Below are 21302 nucleotides of genomic sequence, written 5' to 3'. Positions count from 1 at the left end.
ATTTAAAACATTTTTTAGGAAAGTTCGATTTGGGGGACATAGTAGCTCCTAGGATTTCCAGCAAACTTATCTGTATTACACTTTAAGCTGTACTCTAATCATTCTCTAGAAAATAGCTCCTAGGATTTCCAGCAAACCTATCTGTATTACACTTTAAGCTGTACTCTAATCGTTCTCTAGAAAATAGCTCCTAGGATTTCCACCAAACTTACCTGGATTACACTTTAAGCTGTACTCTAATCATTCTCTAGAAAATAGCTCCTAGGATTTCCACCAAACTTATCTGTATTACACTTTAAGCTGTACTCTAATCATTCTCTGGAAAATAGCTCCTAGGATTGCCACCAAACTTACCTGTATTACACTTTAAGCTGTACTCTAATCATTCTCTAGAAAAGAGCTCCTAGGATTTCCACCAAACTTATCTGTATTACACTTTAAGCTGTACTCTAATCATTCTCTAGAAAATAGCTCCTAGGATTTCCACCAAACATCTGTATTACACTTTAAGCTGTACTCTAATCATTCTCTGGAAAATATCTCCTAGGATTTCCACCAAACTTACCTGTATTACACTTTAAGCTGTACTCTAATCATTCTCTAGAAAATATCTCCTAGGATTTCCACCAAACTTACCTGTATTACACTTTTAGCTGTACTCTAATCATTCTCTAGAAAATATCTCCTAGGATTTCCACCAAACTTACCTGTATTACACTTTTAGCTGTACTCTAATCATTCTCTAGAAAATATCTCCTAGGATTTCCACCAAACTTACCTGTATTACACTTTTAGCTGTACTCTAATCATTCTCTAGAAAATAGCTTTAGAGCTGTTCTCGATAATGTGTATTGGTAGGTTTCCAGTTGTTTTTTGTGCTATACTGCTTTTTTAACTTTATAATGTTAGTAAGAATGAAATGCATTGAGAAAAAGAGGATGTCGTCCGTGTGCTCACATCATACTTTTTTATTGATTTACTGTTGTTTATTGAAATATTTATTGGGCCATATTTGTAGAGAAAGGAAAAAACTTGTCGCCATGTTATGTGGGAGTTGTTTAAGTTGTTTGTCTGAGTTGTTTCAAGTCAAAATAAAGACGTTTGCCTGATATATGAATATGCATATATTCCACTCTACTATTGGCTAATAGTTCTTAAAATTGTAGATAAATACCTTTTTGGTGCAATGTCTTCTCAGTGCCACAGAAAGCTGTTTGAACCAAAGAGTTCATCAAAAAACTGAAAAAAATAACAACTTGTGGTTTCTTCTTCTAATTGAGAGTAATTTTGAAAACCCTTGTACATGTCTCTGATATTAAGTGGTAGCTGTTTCGTGAAACCCAATTTAAATCATTTTTCGACCAATTTTTTGTTTTTGTTTTCCTGATCTCATTCAGATGAACGGTCGAATATGTATCGACTTATTTTGTAAATTGGTTTGGATTTTTACTCAGTCCTTCTCTTGTTAGTATTTGAACCATACAAATACGAGTAGCTACTTCTTTTTTTGACTGGTGAATTAAAAATTGGGAATTTTACGACATAATCTGCAAGGCAACGTGAATTAATATTTTGACACTAATCAAATTTAATGTGGGATTGTGGGTAATCATTAATCAAGCTTCACTCATGAATCCTTTTATATTAGTGTAACTATTCGAAAGTTAAGTAACATTTAATACAACTTCTGAGATGAATAAATCTATGAAATTAATTGGATGTCTGTTAATACCGGATCTTTTTATTATTATATTTTTTTTATTTTTACATTTTTTTTTATTTAAGGTGCGTCAACATTTGTGATAATTAGCATCCGGAGCTCTTTTTTTTGTCCATCAGTGAGCTGTAAGAAGCTCCCAGGAAAATAAAAATCTAAGAGAGCCAACAGCTGGATTTGAACCCGTGATCTCCGTGTTGGAATCCAGCATTCGCTAACCACTCGGCTAACCCTTTTTTAATTATTATCATTATTTTTAAATGCAACTAAACATTCAATTAAAATACAAAAGTTTGAAACATATTTTGTTATAATTTTGCTCATTGCTGTCAGAGAATTTTTTTTTTTTTTTTTAAATTTTATTTATTTAAGTTTATCGGCTTTAGATAAATTAACGATAGATATTAGCGAAAGTTTTAAGTTGAGAGTTTCATATCGGAGCCTTTTTGAGTGCACTGCCCGTCTTTGGATAGTTTTCTCTCGTTACACTGTCAATTACCGCAGTGAGATATTAGAAACTCCCTTGGTAGAGTAAAATCTAAAGGCAAGGTAGTATTTCGTGGATGTTACTCAGGATTTTAATTTTTTTAAAATTGTAATTACAAACATTATTTAATAATTTAAATCTAATTCCATCATGTTTGATATTGATTAAATTCCATTCTCTTAGCATGTTTTACTGATTAATTGTAAATTGGTTTATTGACGCAGTACAAACGCAATGCTCTGTATTAGCTAGAGCATTAATTAGTAGTCCAATTTACCTGTTTACATTCATCTCCTCATGATACCTACAGAACCAGGCACGCCCACTCCCTTACTGAACAGCATGTTTCTGCATGACCAAACACATACACACACACACACACTGCAGCATTCTACTTTCCCCCTCCTCCTTTTGGCAGAACATTTGTAATATAGAATACACTAAAACAAAGACTCCTCAAGATTCTAACACTAACTCCTCAAATTACCATACAGTGGCAACATACCAAGGCGATACAATTCGCTCAGTAAAGGGTAATATGAATCAAAGATGGCAGCTGATATGGATTAATATTCCAAATAATAAACTTGAGAGCAATCAAAAAACTCTGTGCGCTTCTGGTACAACAAGGAGAGATAGTCCGCTTTAGAATCAGCCAAATATGTACGAAAAGATGACAACGTTTACCTTATGGGTAGCGATCCAATTTCCTTCTGCAATACGTGCAACGTAGAATTAACAGTTAAATTATTCAATTAAGGATTCAAAATTGGCGAGGAATCGGTCCAAATAAAAAACAACTCGTCTTTTATGCCAACGTTTCGACAAATATATTGTCTTCTTCAGGGCCTGGATATTACAAATACAAAAATACAAACAATTTAGAGAATCAGTAATATAGAAAATCATAATAAATTCTTTATAATTATTGAAACTTACGTGGCTATGCAGGTTGGTTAAGTTACAGAAACTAAGAGCCAGAACTGGATAACAGGTATATCACGGTTCGCCTAGAACGATTTTAATTGAAAAGTTCACCAACATGAAAAATTTTTCTTTCTCCTTATTATTTGGGTCAAAACTAACCAAAATCAACTGGAAACCAAATCGGTTTACGTTGCGGAATTTTTTTTTTTTAATTTTTCAGGTCAAAAAACGGCTTTTTTTTTTGCATTGTTAAGCCTAATAAATGGAAAAACAATACAGTTTTTTGCAAAACTAATGCATGCATTTTGAAGCTGAGGGAATTTCCGACAGATTGATGTATTTTATAAATGATAAAAATGAAATTTCGACATTCAAAATCAATAAAAAAGACATTTTTGAGCAAAATAAGGCAAAAACAAGGGTTTCTCGCATTTCAAAGCTTACTTAACAAATAAATCATCGTTTTTTTGTGGAAGGGAATGGGACTTTTCAAAAATGAGAAAAATTCCTGCAAAATACAATATTTATACACTGGGAAAAGGGAAGTTTTCCAAGTCAAATTCATTTAATGAAACTTTTTGGATTAAAAGAGCCCAAATAAATTTTTATCGCATTGCAGGGCTTAGTAAATTCATGTCATTACCAAAATTCCCGTGTAAGTCCCGCTATATCTGCATATATATATATATATATTATATATACCTGTTCTCCACTTCTGGCTCTTAGTTTCTGTAACTCAACCAACCCGCATAGCCACGTAAGTTTCAATAATTATAAAGAATTTATTATGATTTTCTTTGTTACTGATTCTCTAAATTGTTTGTATTTTTGTATTTGTAATATCCAGGCCCTGAAGAAGGCGATATATTTGTCGAAACGTTGGCAAAAAGACGAGTTGTTGTTTTTATTTGGGCCGATTCCTCGCCAATTTTGAATCCTTAATTTAACGTTCAACGTACTGTCATGGAATGACCTTTCAACCAACGTAGTAGGCGTCAGAACGTAATGCCAACCTTTGAAAAGTAACTCTTCCCTCTAAATGAAGTGATCTATTTATTTATTTAAACATTAGTTTTAAGATTTAATGATTGAAGAATATTAAGTAATTTATTGGCGAGTGTGTAAGTATATTTAAGAGTGTTATACGATTCTATACTAGTCTGGTTTTGGATGTTGCACTTAGGAATTACCCATTCAACGTTGGAACTAGACTAGAAGGGCGTTTTTGCCCTTCTTTCATCGAATCAGGTTAAATTTTTTTTAGCACTTTTCTAAACTTGTCGTGTTTTAGGTTGTTAGAGATAAAACAAAAATACCTTTCTATCTCTCTAAAGTGGCCAGATTTTCGAGTTTAACATGGCGTTTTAGCAGGTCTACAATTGAATCAGAATGACTCTTTTAATAAGTTCTGGGGTTTTGGTGTTAGAGATAGAAATTACACTGTTACATACACTGTTGGTTTTGTACTTCAACCATCTTATCAGTGATCTTCTACATTGTTCTGGTTTTTGGTTGTTACAGATAGTAATTACCTTTATTATAGCTCCAACTTGGCAAGATTTTCCAAATTTTTACTTGGTGTTTTAGCATGTAACTCCGCCATAGCCGGTCCCAAGCCCGGTTGAGAGAGGAGAAGAGAACGCCACTTGAATGGACTAGAACGTCTAGACGTCTCAGGAAATAGAAAGGAGTGCTGGCTCCATTCCTGGCCAGTAGATCGGCTGTTTCATTCCCCTTAATCCCCACATGACCCGGCACTTTATTGTGCTGAGCCAGTAGTTCTAGGGCCTTTCTGCAATTCTAGGACCAGGGAAGAGGTAATTCTGAAGGAAACAATGGCCTTCAGTGCAGCTGCACAATCCGAAATGCAAATCTCCCTATTTCTGAGATTTATTCGCAGATTTTCCTCAGCTCAAGTTTTAATGGCAAAGACGTCGGCTTGAAAGACGGTAGCATATCTCCCAAGAGTTCTCTCAATGAGTACTCGTATCTCAGGTCCAGCTCCCATCCCGCAGGCCATCTTAGAGCCATCCGTAAACCACATGACTCCCTTCCGGCGACACTGTTCTGTCCAGTTTACCTTCCATTCAGTCCTCCATCTGAGGATCACCTGAAACGGAGTCTGCGAAACTGTATCTAGGACCAGACACTGTCCCCAACCATGTCTATGACCGGCAAAGGGTCGACCTTGTCTGTGATATTCATATATGTCCAATAGAGGAGCTAATGCGCCTTCATTGTCCATTTCTCGCTAGTCTGTACGCGCCAGCCCTTGCCGTCGCCTGAATTGGAAGTTGAAAATAAAATGTATCTTTTTATCGCCTATAACTAGGCGAGACTGACTCTTATTCAGTACTTGTCTATTTTTTGGATGCTAGAAATATAAATTACGGGCAACTCATTCTAACTTATGGTTAAGATTACAGAGGAATCAAATAAATAGATAAGTTCCTAATACAATAAGCGAAATGAAAAGCAGATCAGAATATAGCCATAGGGGAGTAATTGAAAGCTTTAGTGGAGATTAAAACGTGGAATTTGATAGAGATAGCGGTATAGTATGAATTTAATAAGGTCAAAGTGAGTATTTGCCATTAAAGGAACAAAACGTACAAAGCTAGTCTCGCTAAGAGCCTGCAAAATGAAACGATATTATTATTTATTCCGATATTTATATTCCTGCTGCAAAATTGACTAAAATTTAAATTATTTTTGCAGTAGTAAATAGTCAAGAATTTTGTGTCAATTTTTGCTATTCTTATAACCCATAAAATTTGTATCATTTCCTATTATAGCATGCTAACTTTATTTTTTTTTTAACAAAAAATTTAGCTTACTTTATTTTAATAAACGCGTTCTTTCCAGGGCCGACATACTTTGCTATTTATCAAGCCAAGAACATCCTCGACCTTTGATCAAATATGCCTGCCATGCCTGGAAGGTTAGATACAGTTGGATTAAACTTATTTTACAGTATATAATTGTAATTATTTTTATTTTAATTATTATATTTTTTACATTTTTCTAATTTAATTTTCTTTTTGTTAAACATGCAGTAACTCTTTGAATTTTTGTGTTTGGGATGAATTAGACCGGAATTCAAAATTTTTCCAGTGTTTTTTTGTGCATATAATTTTAAATTAAGACTACCCTGTCAATACAAAAATCCAGCACTGCTCTAGTAAATAGTTATTTGAGATTATAATCAATCTTTTTTGTGTCAATCTACGCCGGAATTCCGACTTATTCTAGTGTTTTTAAGCAAATAATTTGGGAAAAAGACGACCCTTTCTGTAACAATCAGCATTGCTCTAGTACAGTGATGGCGAACCTATGACCCACGGGTCAGACACTGACCCACAATTTTTAGGCAACCATTTGTTTGTTTACGCGGGTTGATTTAGATTTTCTAATTGGGGTGGATAATTTATATTCTATCTGTATTTTTTTTTTTGAATCACGCATTGCCACAAAAGCAATTTAGATGCTATCTATAACCTTCAGTTTGATCATTACAGTTCCAAAACGCAAATGACGACAAATGCTTTTGTAGTATTTGAAATAAAGCAAAAGTGTTTACAAAATATCAAATAAAATGTATAATTTTACTCATATTTTGTTTGTTTGAAAAAATCGACAACCCAAAGCAAATAACCATATTTAGATTTTTCTTCAGATAAAACACACTTTTGTAAAGTTTTGTTCAGTTATGTTTGTAAAAAGAGACTTCCATAGCACTTATTTCGTTCCGTTTTACCCGTTAAGCCAACTGAATTTTAAAGATGTTTAGTTTTGAAAATATTCAGTTTAAAATTTTTAAACTTAACTCTTGTGCAAATGGGCATTAGTGACCCAAGAGCTAGTACTAAAAAAAAAAATGAACAAAATTTGACCCACGTCTCAAAAAGTAGATGGTTATTTGATGCTAAAAATCACTCGTGAAATTATTGAAAATTACTTCAGTATTGATTCCTTTCTTAATTATTGGCTTTAACATTTTAAGGGGGGTTACAAATTTTGAATTTTTAGGTAAATTTGGCCTAATAGGCCTAATGAGTTTTCTTAAAAATTTCCATTACTTTTATTTTTCCAGTATTCGGAGGAATATTGAGGCTGTTAGGAGAATAACTTATGCTTCGAAATGGTGACAGTCTTTTAGAAAATTTATCTGTCTTTCTAACCGTGCCATTAGAATCGAATTCGGACTAAAACTTTCTGAGTAATAACATTTTTATTGCAAAAAAGTAATGATTTTAGAAAAAAATTTAAAGAGACGTCACTCAAGCATAGTGGAAAATATGAAGTTGGCCAATACGTCATTGAACTCCACTTTAGATGTACTACACACATTACTTACCCTTAATCCCCACATGACCCGGCACTTTATTGTGCTGAGCCAGTAGTTCTAGGGCCTTTCTGCAATTCTAGGACCAGGGAAGAGGTAATTCTGAAGGAAACAATGGCCTTCAGTGCAGCTGCACAATCCGAAAAGATGCAAATCTCCCTATTTCTGAGATTTATTCGCAGATTTTCCTCAGCTCAAGTTTTAATGGCAAAGACGTCGGCTTGAAAGACGGTAGCATATCTCCCAAGAGCTCTCTCAATGAGTACTCGTATCTCAGGTCCAGCTCCCATCCCGCAGGCCATCTCAGAGCCATCCGTAAACCACATGACTCCCTTCCGGCGACACTGTTCTGTCCAGTTTACCTTCCATTCAGTCCTCCATCTGAGGATCGCCTGAAACGGAGACTGCGAAACTGTATCTAGGACCACTATGGACATTACTTACTGGTTCATCCTGTATACCTAATGCATATAAAACACTGGGAATGTTGGAATTCTGGCCTAGATTGACCTAAAATCAGTGATTTTAATTTTAGAAAACCATTTATTAGAGCAGTGCTGAATTTTACAGACACTGTCATTTTTTTTTCAAATTATATTTGTAGTGTAAAATTGTATGATTTGGGATAGTTTACTATGGAGTGGACGGTTGGACAAACCCAACAGCAGCAGAGTGTTCTTCCACGACCTTCCTCCTGATTAATGAGGAGAGAGGAGGTAGTGAAAACCTCAACTGAGATGAACAATGGTTGGTTACCTTACAGATGGCGATCCGATTATCTTTTGCAATATATGCAACGTACAATTAACAGCACAACATACTGTCATGGTATGTCTTTCTAACCAACATAGAATGCATCACAACAATATATTAAGTAATCCCATGAAAAATGTCTCCTCTAACCTAAATGAAGTAATCAACATTTAATATTTAGAATTGAAATAGCGAGGATTCGGTCAAAATAAAATACACAACAACTCCGTCTTTATAGGCCAACGTTTCGACTAATTTATTGTCTTTCTCAGGACCTGGATATTACAAATAACACAACAATTAGACTATTGAAACACAGGAATAAAAATACATCTTATTAAAAAGCTATTAGAAATGATATTAATTACAATTCGTTGGAACTTACATGGTTTTGTGAGTTGTTTTAGTTACAGAAGAAAAATGAGAACCATAGAATGGTCCAAGTAAACCACGTAAATTTTAACAATTGTAATTGATATCATTTACATTACTGTGTGTTTAAATAGTCTAATTGTTGGGTTATTTATTTGTATCCAGGCCCAAAGGCCAACAGATTACATTCACCTTACGTGGACAAACTTGTCCCCCACTACTCATACACAACGGAAAAATAACGACCTCCACACAAGTCCGCTACCTAGGACTGTATTTAAACAGTCCACTTACATGGAACCCTCACACTGGACTGAAAAGACAAGAATTCAATAGACGATACGGACTATTACGAAGACTGCTATGGCGAAGATCAGCCACAAACTGACTCTATATAAGACCCTACTAACACCCATCTGGACCTACGGAGCTGTGGGGCTCTGCGAAACCATCCAACATCCAAAGAATCCAATCCTTTCAATCCAAAGTCCTTCGGCATATCGTCAAACGCTCCTTATTATGTATCCAATTTCAGCCCTTCATACAAGACCTCAATATCCCTTTTGTCAATGACCTAATACATTCTCGGCTTCCTTAATTTCCATAATAGCCTAACCATACATCCTAAGCCCACAGCACAAGCCATATCCACAACAACCCACCCCGACAGTCCTCCACGACGTTGGCCCCGCGACCTTTTACCAATTTCCTAAACTTCCTTCCAACCTCTAGAGAGTTCCAGCATTGGTTGGGGCCCCTCTCAGCATGCCTTCCCGATTGTTGGCGCTGGATCCTCCAGGATTCAGCCTACAATCTGTGCCTAACTGAATTAAGAACACATTTACTAGATGTACATGTACGAGGGTCGTTTGAAAAGTCCGTGCAAAAATAAAAACTACTTAATTTTTTGGGGTAAACCTTTTTTATTTTTCAACATAGTCTCCTTTTAGGCTTATACACTTCGTCCAACGCTGCTCTAGTTTGTTGATCCCTTCCGAATAATAGGATTTGTCCAAGTCTGAAAAATAGCCATTCGTTTCTGCAATCACCTCTTCGTTTGATTAAATTTTTTTTCCCGCCAGCCATTTCTTCATATTGGGGAACAAATAGTAGTCCGAGGGAGCCAAGTTTGGAGAATAGGGGGGATGTGAAACGAGTTGGAACCCTATTTCCATTAATTTTGCGACCACAACTGCTGAGGTGTGAGCTGGTGCGTTGTCGTGATGGAAAAGGACTTTTTTGTGGGCCAATCGTGGGCGTTTTTCTTGCAGCTCGGTTTTCAAACGGTCCAATAACGATGAATAATATGCACCTGTAATAGTTTTACCCTTTTCCAGATAGTCGATGAGGATTATTCCTTGCGAATCCCAAAAGACAGTCGCCATATCCTGCCGAAGGAACGGTCTTAGCCTTTTTTTGGCGCAGATTCCCCCTTGGTAACCCATTGTTTAGATTGTTCTTTGGTCTCAGGAGTGTAGTGATGTATCCATGTTTCATCCACAGTGACGAAACGACGCTTAAAGTCATGCGGATTCTTCTGGAACAGCTGCAAACCGTCCTTGCAACACTTCACACGATTTCGTTTTTGGTCAAGCGTGAGAAAATCACTCGACTTCCTCGATTCAAACGAATGCCAAACACAAAGATATAGACCGATCTGGCTGAAACTTGGTGTGTGTTCTTCCAAGAGATGCTACTAACTAAACATAACCTCGATACACGTCAGTAGTGCTATCTCTCTGACTTTGCACGGACTTTTCAAACGACCCTCGTATATGTACAGATTGTAAATAAATAATTAAAAATTAAAAAAAAAAAATATATATCGAGGCCCTGAGAAAGACATTGGACAAAGAAATTGGTCGAAACGTTGACGTAAAGACGGAGTTGTTGTTTTTTAATTTGACCGAATCCTCGCTAGTTTAAAGGATTAAATTAATAGGAACAAATTAATAGTTTACGGCCACTAAAAGATCATACAAATTTATGAAGTAATCAACTTTTTACAAGTCATTGGAATGTAAAACAGAACTTAGATAGTATTTTATACACTTATCTAATTTATTTATTTATCCATTTATTTATAATCCTAGCTTTTATTTTAAGATTTAGGGATTGAATAATATTAAGTATTAAATTCAAACCAATTGTTGGATATACATTTTTAATGAATACATTATGTGTTCAGAGTGAATGTATTTATTTGGAATGTAATTTATAGACGTGTATGTAAGTTTATGTAACGAATTTTAGGGCGCTACTTGTAATATTTTACCCTGATCTGGTTGTTGTACGATCTCGTATGTTGAGAGATAGAAATAATTCTTAAATCACCAAGGATATGTACTTTATTTTACATGATGTTCCTCAACTTGTTCCATCGAATCTTGGTGACAAAGTATGGACAAACCTGACTGAAACATCCAGCACTGCTCAAGTAATTGGTTATCTAACATTAAAGATTACTTTATTACGGTTAATCTGGGCCAGGATTCTAATTTTTTTTTTCAATTGTTTATGAAACAAATATTATGTAGAATGATTTCGTGCACTTTGTATAATCAAATAATGCTCAAATAAATGGTTATTAGAGATTAAAATAACTTTTTCAGACGATCTAGGCCAGTATTCCCAAATTTTTCCACTGCGTTTTAAGTATTACATTATACATTATGGACGACGTAGTCTGTAACAGCCATCCCTGCTCTAGTAATGGCTTACGTAAGATAAAAATTACCGTTTTTCGGTTAATCCTGGCCCAGGATACCGTCTCATTGCGCTGTATATTGAGCATGTTTTATACAATAAGAACAACCTAATCTGTAACATCCAGTCCTGCTGCATGAAAACATTTTGTAAGTCCATTACTATATCAAACTAAATTATATCTAGTAAACATCAGGTTTAAATAGTTGGCAACATGCGATTGGTTTAGACACTTAGGTATAAGTGAAAAAAAAGGGGCACGTATACTAGCCAATCAGAAAGAAGAGAGGGAAGGTTAGCCATAGCTCCATTGCAATCTGCCATTTTATTTATTATATTTAATGTACCAGGAAATAGAAAGAAATAGGAGTTCTTTTTCTTGTGTTTACAGATAAAGCCACTAGAGTGCTCTACTAACAAGACAAATTATAATAACCTATTGTTAAATTAAATTTATAACCTTTAATGAAATAATATTAATATTGTTTTATTTATTTCTTTAGATGTACCAGGGTAAAAGTAAGTTGACTTTTAATTATTAAACAAATTTTCCACTCTTTGGTAATATTTGCCGTTAAAAATTAAAAACAAAAAAGAATTCGAAATCATTTACTTGATAAAATGAACTTTTTTCGCAAAAATGCTATACAGAGTAAAGAGATAGATAATACAAACGGGTTCCACTAAATTTGGAAGTAAAAATAAAAGCTATAAAATAGAAATTTTCAGATAGTCAAATAGAATAATACAGGTTGTCTATGATTTACAGAAATAAGTGGTTTGAAAAATAAGCTGTCATTCTAGTCGAAACTTCCAACTTTATCCAGAGTTATGAAGCAAATAATTCATAGAAAATTTTATGTAATCTGTATCACGCAGTACAGCTCGTGTTATTGGTTACTTGAGATTAAATTCACTTTTTTGATGATGTAGGCCGAAATATTTACATTTCCCATTTATTTTTTTATTGATTTTATTTTTTTATTATTTATTTATTTATTTTTTTGGACATATATTCTGAAATGAAGACGACCACGTAACACCTAAATCTCCTCATGTAAGTGGCTATTTGAGATTAAAACATTACATGTCGTTCAATAAAGAACAAGAAATTCCATAGTTTTCATTGTTTCTGAAGCTTATAATATGAAATAATGTCGACTAAGTGGGCAAAATCCATAGCTGCTCCAGTAATGGATTACTTGAGATAAAAGTCACTTTTTTTTCAGTTAATCCAGGCCAGGATTCGGACTCATTCCGCAGTATATTGAGCATGTATATATTTTTTAAATAAGAACAATCTAGGCTGTAATATCCAGTTCTGCTACGATGAAAACGATTTTTTGCTTGTTTAAAATTACACCCTATCGCACGACATAGGCAGAAATTACGACTTTTTTTAAAGTGTTTTTGTTACACTTATCATGAAATAATAACAACCAAGTCTGGTAACAACCAGCCCAAATCTAGTAAATACGAGGGTTGTTTGAAAAGTCCGTGCAAAAATAAAAACTACTTAATTTTTTGGGGTAAACCTTTTTTATTTTTCAACATAGTCTCCTTTTAGGCTGATACACTTCGTCCAACGCTGCTCTAGTTTGTTGATCCCTTCCGAATCTGGAAGGATTTGTCGAAGTCTGAAAAATAGCCACTCGTTTCTGCAATCACCTCCTCGTTTGAATAAAATCTTTTTCCCGCCAGCCATTTCTTCATATTGGGGAACAAATAGTAGTCCGAGGGAGCCAAGTCTGGAGAATAGGGGGGATGTGAAACGAGTTGGAACCCTATTTCCATTAATTTTGCGACCACAACTGCTGAGGTGTGAGCTGGTGCGTTGTCGTGATGGAAAAGGACTTTTTTGTGGGCCAATCGTGGGCGTTTTTCTTGCAGCTCGGTTTTCAAACGGTCCAATAACGATGAATTATATGCACCTGTAATAGTTTTACCCTTTTCCAGATAGTCGATGAGGATTATTCCTTGCGAATCCCAAAAGACAGTCGCCATAATCTTTCCGGCCGAAGGAACGGTCTTCGCCTTTTTTGGCGCAGATTCCCCCTTGGTAACCCATTGTTTAGATTGTTCTTTGGTCTCAGGAGTGTAGTGATGTATCCATGTTTCATCCACAGTGACGAAACGACGCTTAAAGTCCTGCGGATTCTTCTGGAACAGCTGCAAACCGTCCTTGCAACACTTCACACGATCTCGTTTTTGGTCAAGCGTGAGCAATCGCGGCACCCATCTTGCGGATAGCTTTGTCATGTCCAAATGTTGATGCAAAATATTATGTACCCGTTCATTCGAGATGCCCACAGCACTAGCAATCTCACGCACCTTCACTCTTCTGTCATCCATCACCATATCATGGATTTTATCAATGATTTCTGGAGTAGTAACCTCAACAGGGCGTCCAGAACGTTCAGCGTCACTTGTGCCCATATGGCCACTCCGAAAATTTTGAAACCACTTATAAACTGTTCTAATCGATGGTGCAGAGTCACCATAATGTTTATCAATAGTCTCCAGAGGCGTTTTGCCTTTCATAAAGTAGTGTTAATCAACACACGAAATTCTTTTTCGTCCATTTTTTGAAAATCACTCGACTTCCTCGATTCAAACGAATGCCAAACACAAAGAAATAGACCGATCTGGCTGAAACTTGGAGTGTGTTCTTCCAAGAGATGCTACTAACTAAACATAACCTCGATACGCGCCAGTGGTGCTATCTCTTTGACTTTGCACGGACTTTTCAAACGACCCTCGTACTTATCCAAGATAGATAAACAAAAATCATGTTTCTTCTGTCAATCTAGTCAAGGTTTCTGATTTCTTATTTTTGAGCAAATATTATATAAAAAGGACGACGCAGTCTATATGATTCAGTCATCCTCAAATAAATGGATTTTACAACTAAAATCTAACTTTTTCGGTCTATTCAAGCTGGAATTATGACTTCTTCTTACGTTTGCTAGGCATATCTTATGAAATAAAAATTACCAAGAATGTAAAAATCAAGATCTGCTCATGTAATTGGTTATTTAAGATTGTAATCTAATATTTTGGTTAACTTAGATTAGGATTCTTAGAATAAAAATGACTCACGTCAGTAAATACAGAGCTGCTATAGTGAACGGTTATTTAAGTGCAAAAAAACTCATTTTTTTAGGATGACCAAGGCCAAAATTTCCGTTTTATAGAGTTTTTAAAGCATATACCATGAAGTGTGCACAAAGCCTGACTGTAAAATTCAGCCATGCTCAGGTAATTGGTTATCAAGGAAGTTTTGTATGCAGCCTGTATCATCTAGTACAGCTCACGTAAATGGTTATTCAGGATTAAGCTCGATTTTTTTGGGGAGATCACAATCGAAAATATGACTTTTAACCATAATTATTAGGAATTTATTATGAAATAAAGACAACGAAGTATGTAACATATCTGCTTATGCGAGTGCTAATTTAAAATTATAATCTTAAATTTAGACCAGATTTCCACAATTTCTGGCATTTATGAAGCTTATAAATTAATAATTAGTAAGAGTTTAAACCCTAGCGCTGCTCCAGCAATACAAATCATATTTTTTTTAGTTAATCTAAGCCAGGATTCCGACTTTTTCCAATATATTTTAAGCATACATTGTTAATTAAGGTCGAACGAGTCTTTAACACGTGGCCCTGCTCTAGTTATGGCGTACTGAAGACAGAAATCACACCTTTTTAGTTAATCTAGGCCAGGATTCCGACTTTTTCCAATATATTTTAAGCATACATTGTTAATTAAAGTCGAACGAGTCTTTAACATGTGGCCCTGCTCTAGTTATGGCGTACTGAAGACAGAAATCACACCTTTTTAGTTAATCTGGGCCTGGATTCCGACTTTTTCCAATTTATTTTAAGCATAGATTGTAAATTAAGGTCGAACGAGTTTTTAATATGTGGCCCTGCTCTAGTTATGGCGTACTGAAGACAGAAATCACACTTTTTTAGTTAATCTAGGCCAAGATTCCGACTTTTTCCAATATATTTTAAGCATACATTGTTAATTAAGGTCGAACGAGTCTTTAACATGTGGCCCTGCTCTAGTTATGGCGTACTGAAGACAGAAATCACACCTTTTTAGTTAATCTGGGCCTGGATTCCGACTTTTTCCAATTTATTTTAAGCATAGATTGTAAATTAAGGTCGAACGAGTTTTTAATATGTGGCCCTGCTCTAGTTATGGCGTACTGAACATAGAAATCACACTTTTTTGTTAATCTAGGCCAGGATTCCGACTTTTTCCAATATATTTTAAGCATAGATTGTAAATTAAGGTCGAACGAGTCATTAACATGTTGCCTTGCTCTAGTTATCGTATACTTGTGTTAAGAATCACACTTTTTTAGTTAATCTAGGCCAGGATTCCGACTTTTTCCAATATATTTTAAGCATAGATTATAAATTAAGGACGAACAAGTCTTTAACATGTCGCCTTGCTCTAGTTATCGTATACTTGTGTTAATAATCATTTTTTTTTAGTTAATTTGGGCCTGGATTCCGACTTTTCCAATATATTTTAAGCATAGATTGTAAATTAAGGTTGACCCAGTCTATAACACTCATTATGGTTCTATTATTGGCTTACATAAAATAAAAAAGACTTCTTTTCGGTTAATCAAGACCTGGATTTTGACTTTTTCCACTTTATTTTATGCATACATTATAAATTAAGATCGACTCAGTCTCTAACACTCATTGTGGTTCTATTATTGGCTTATATAAAATAAAAAAGACTCCGTTTAGGTTAACCAAGACCAGGTTTTCGACTTTTTCCACTTTATTTTATGCATACATTATGAATTTATAAATATTTTATAAATTTATAAATATTATAAATATTATTATGAAATATGATCAAACCTGATTGAAATATCCAGTCTTGCTCAGTTTATCTATGATTAAAATTAACACTATTTCTAGGCGCCAATAACCTTAGATGTTGACGCGCCTTAAATCATTAAAAAAAACAAAAAAAAAAAACACTATTTCTAGGCGAGGTTTCCGACTATTTCCATTGTTTATTAAGCAGATGTAGAAAGTTATACGCAGTCAGTAACATCCGGTTCAGCACAAGAAAATGATTTGAGAATTAAATAATTTTTTCAGCCTATCTAGGCCCGGAACACCCGCTCTTTCCGGTATCTTTTTGTTGTTAAGTTTGCATAATGAATTAGTTAAGTCTGCAAGCATCCAGTTCTGCTGATATAAGTGGTTATTTTAGATTACAATTTTATTTCTTCTGTCAATCTATTCAAGGATTCGCTAATTTTCTTTAGTTATTGAACTATTTATTGTGAAATAAGGACGTCCCAGCTTGTAATATCCAACGCTGCTCTTGTAGATACGTTTTTAGAAACCCAAAATCATTCTTTTTCGAACGATCAAAGCCGGAACCTCTATTTTTCCTTGGTTTTTCAATCATACATTATGAAACGAAGACATGACTAATTGTAATAACTAGAAATGCTCTAGTAATGGGTTTCTTTTGAGTTTAAAAATTACGCTTTTGAGATTAATATGGGCCAAGTTCCGAATGTTGTCCACAGTTTTCTGGGCATATATTAAACCAAGTCTGTAAATCCAGTAACTACTGTTTACGTATGTGGTCATGCGATATTACAGTCTTACTATTTCGGTCATTCAAGTTCAGGATTCCGATTTTTTTCGCGGTTCTGTTTTAAAGCGAAAATGTAACACAGGACGACGCAGTCTGCATCATTCAACCTTCCTCTAGTAAATTGTTATTTGAGCTTAAAAATCTTAATTTTTTCGGCCAATCTAGACAGGAATTCGAAATTTTCTAGGGTATTTTTTTTTTAAAGCATATGTTATACAAAAAAAGACGACACAGACTGTATCATCCAACCCTGCTGAATCAAATAGTATTATTAAGACTAAATCATCCCTTAATTTTGGAAGACCTAGGCCAGAATTATGACTTTTTTCCAATGATTTTTTTAGGCTTTACGTTATGAAGAAAGACGACCAAGTATGTAACATCTAGATCTACTCATGTAAGTCGTTATTTGATATTATAATACGAGGGTCGTTTGAAAAGTCCGTGCAAAAATAAAAACTACTTAATTTTTTGGAGTAAACCTTTTTTATTTTTCAACATAGTCTCCTTTTAGGCTTATACACTTCGTCCAACGCTGCTCTAGTTTGTTGATCCCTTCCGAATAATAGGATTTGTCCAAGTCTGAAAAATAGCCATTCGTTTCTGCAATCACCTCCTCGTTTGAATAAAATCTTTTTCCCGCCAGCCATTTCTTTATATTGGGGAACAAATAGTAGTCCGAGGGAGCCAAGTCTGGAGAATAGGGGGGATGTGAAACGAGTTGGAACCCTATTTCCATTAATTTTGCGACCACAACTGCTGAGGTGTGAGCTGGTGCGTTGTCGTGATGGAAAAGGACTTTTTTGTGGGCCAATCGTGGGCGTTTTTCTTGCAGCTCGGTTTTCAAACGGTCCAATAACGATGAATAATATGCACCTGTAATAGTTGACCCTTTGCCAGATAGTCGATGAGGATTATTCCTTGCGAATCCCAAAAGACAGTCGCTATAATCTTCGCCTTTTTTGGCGCAGATTCCCCCTTGGTAACCCATTGTTTAGATTGTTCTTTGGTCTCAGGAGTGTAGTGATGTATCCATGTTTCATCCACAGTGACGAAACGACGCTTAAAGTCCTGCGGATTCTTCTGGAACAGCTGCAAACCGTCCTCGCAACACTTCACACGATCTCGTTTTTGGTCAAGCGTGAGCAATCGCGGCACCCATCTTGCGGATAGCTTTGTCATGTCCAAATGTTGATGCAAAATATTATGTACCCGTTCATTAGAGATGCCCACAGCACTAGCAATCTCACGCACCTTCACTCTTCTGTCATCCATCACCATATCATGGATTTTATCAATGATTTCTGGAGTAGTAACCTCAACAGGGCGTCCAGAACGTTCAGCGTCACTTGTGCCCATATGGCCACTCCAAAAATTTTGAAACCACTTATAAACTGTTCTAATCGAAGGTGCAGAGTCACCATAATGTTTATATCAAGCTTCTCTTTAGTCTCCTGAGGCGTTTTGCCTTTCATAAAGTAGTGTTTAATCAACACACGAAATTCTTTTTCGTCCATTTTTTGAAAATCACTCGACTTCCTCGATTCAAACGAATGCCAAACACAAAGAAATAGACCGATCTGGCTGAAACTTGGTGTGTGTTCTTCCAAGAGATGCTACTAACTAAACATAACCTCGATACGCGCCAGTGGTGCTATCTCTCTGACTTTGCAAGGACTTTTCAAACGACCCTCGTATTATATTTCGTTCAAACTTGCAACTTACTAAGCGAATATTGTGTAGAAAGTTTAACATATTCTGTAACGTCTAGTATGGCACATGCAAATAGTTATTTGAAATTAAAATCACTTTTTCAGACAATGTCTGCTGGAATTCACACTTTTACCAGTGTTTTTTGGGTTTACACAATTAATTAAGGACAACCTTTTTGTAAAGTGTCTGACCCGCGGGTCATAGGTTTGCCATCACTGCTATAAAAAAAATTGTCAAAGTTGGGCATTTTTTAACGTTACATTATTTTGTGCATTTTTTTTAGCGTCCAACACTTATACAACTGGGACGTCCCAGTTTGTAATATCCAACTCTGCTCTTGTAGATAGTTATTAGGAACCCAAAATCATTTTTTTTCGAACGATCAAGGCCAGAACCTCTATTTTCCCTTGGTTTTTCAAGCCTAGATTATGTAATAAAAACGTGCCTGAAAACAACTGGAAATGCTCTAGAAATGGGTTCCTTATGTGTTTAAAAATCACTCTTTTGAGATTAATATGGCCAGGTTCCGAATTTTTTTCCATTCGATATCATTCAGCATTCGATATCATTCAACTTTATTCTAAGTAAATGGTTATTTGAGATTAAAATTCTTACTTTGTCGGCTCGCCTAGAACGGAAATTTGGACTTGGCCTGGGTTTTTGAAGCTTTCAATTCTTTTTTTTAATTTCGAAAAATCTTTCATACAAAGAGTTGGCTTAAATTAACAAATACAAATGATAAATAACAAGTGAAAATCAGGTACTATAAAAAAATAATTATTTGTTGCATTAGAAGTTAAAATAACTATTAATTGCATGTACATAAAATAATAGGCGAAGTTGATTAAAACTGAATCCTAGAAGAAACAAGCAAATACTAACAGTGCAATGTGAAGTATAATAGATCAAATAGTAAAATAAGGTGTGTTTAATATAAAACTAAAATTACTTTTTCTAATCGATTATTAAACACTTTTTTCTAAAAGCTGACTTAATATAATATTAATTATTCAACTTTTCTAAATATTTTTTTAATCAATAGTTCTTTTATTTTATTAATGTACGTAACTTAAATTTGGATCTATATAACTTTCTTTCTTGGTAATTCTAAAATTGGACAAATTTAAAGAAAATTTGGAAGATCAGTAGCTGCATTAAAATTACAAATACTACACATAATTTCAGAATTAAAAAGATAAATTTCAACTTTGGAAAATATTCTTTAGTTATTATAATGAAATAATCTTAACTGGCTAACTATTTCGCTGCCCTGAAATGCTTATTTTAAATTGTAGATATTTTTCCATAAAATCTAGAGAGCTTACTTTTCTATACAATGGGATATAACTGGAATGTGAAACTGAATTTGTATCTAGAGAGATAAGGCAGTTTTGCATTTTTTAAATTAAATTTAGAATTTCTCTACGTATTACTTACAGTCAGAGATATTATTATCTAGATTGTGTAAACTAGTTAATTTATTTTATTAGTTACCAGGCGCCACGGTAGCCGAGCGGTTAGAGGCGGAGACCTGTAAAGCTAATATGTATTGTGGTACTGGGTTCGATTCCCGGTCTGTAGGCCTCTTGGATTTTTATTTAATGGTTATTAAATGAAATTTCCAGTAAAGTACGTTTGCTAGTCGCCTCCGTCCATGTCACCTAATTTGGTAGTTGGACGTAAAGCCTGCCTGAAAAAATAGGCAATTACTTTACTTCATTACATTCATCCAATACTTGAATCATTTTGATTGAACAAAACATTGGACAAAAACAAATTATGCCTTCTTCATCTTTCCCTGAACTAAACCTTTTTAAAATCATTTTAAGTTCATTCGTAAAATGCCATCTTTTATAACATTTGAAACGTTCAAAGTTCTTTTTTGTCAATTTTAGACTTATTAAGCCTATTTTTTTTACATTCTTTTACTTTATGTCCAAGCTTAACACATAGTCTACAATTAAATTTGAATATCTGGTTCTTCGCATGGAAAGTCACAGTTTCTGCCTTTTATGCCTGCCTCGAAGTTTCCTTTTTTCTTCCTATCTTAATTTAGCAGCCTTGCCTTCACAATAGCCCTGCTCCCAGGTTCTCTTCTTGTAGTTCTTCCAGTGCTGCCACAACTTTAGGAGTAATATCCTGGCAAATCCAAGTATATGGAAAGTAGATAACTTCCTTTTCGCTTGGCTCCACCACACCAGCAGCTTTCAGCTTCATCGTCAAGACTTCGTCAAACCTTCTTTTAATTTTAGGCTTAAAATTTCTTTGATTTGGTAGTTGGAGGTTAAGTCCGTCTATAAAAATAGGCTTTACTTCACTTTATTAATTACCAAAAAATTTATCTCACAATCTGCAAAGCCTAATAATTTTTTTAAATGTAGGAGACAAATTTAATATAATTATTTTTTACTCCGAAAACCCTTAATATGCTAAGACAAACCATAGTACCATTTCTTAGCGGTCTTAGGCCAGCGGTTTTTGTATCCGAAGTTGAACGAGTGTTACCGAATTTGTTGAAGTTTCGTTTCTGCTGAGTTTTAAGTCCTGCACAGATATATCTATTTTTTTCGATTGCTCTGCTTTTCCCATCTCTGAATCGATAGCAGGCAGACACTCGCTTGATTCGATAA

The 21302-nt window shown here is 34.9% G+C and overlaps 1 protein-coding gene across 7 annotated transcripts in view; it reads left to right on the top strand.

Moving 5' to 3' along the window:
- LOC141459325 (uncharacterized) overlaps positions 1–21302 on the top strand; it is a 799141-nt gene that overhangs the window by 155707 nt on the left and 622132 nt on the right. For 6 of the 7 annotated variants that reach the window (XR_012461442.1, XM_074138280.1, XM_074138274.1 and 3 more), the window contains one exon: positions 5997–6072. Coding sequence is in view for 6 of the 7 variants with exons in the window: in XM_074138280.1 (XP_073994381.1) it covers positions 6053–6072 (20 nt within the window). In the remaining variant the exon portion in view is untranslated. Of the gene's footprint in view, positions 1–5996; positions 6073–11810; positions 11827–21302 lie in introns of all 7 variants that reach the window. The other variant, XM_074138275.1, reaches the window with a different exon arrangement.

This window comes from Rhodnius prolixus, unplaced genomic scaffold, assembly GCF_049639745.1.
Source record: "Rhodnius prolixus isolate KJV_2025 unplaced genomic scaffold, Rpr scaffold_11, whole genome shotgun sequence".
Classification (NCBI taxonomy): Eukaryota; Metazoa; Arthropoda; class Insecta; order Hemiptera; family Reduviidae; genus Rhodnius; species Rhodnius prolixus.
This window is presented reverse-complemented; position numbering and strand designations above follow the sequence as displayed.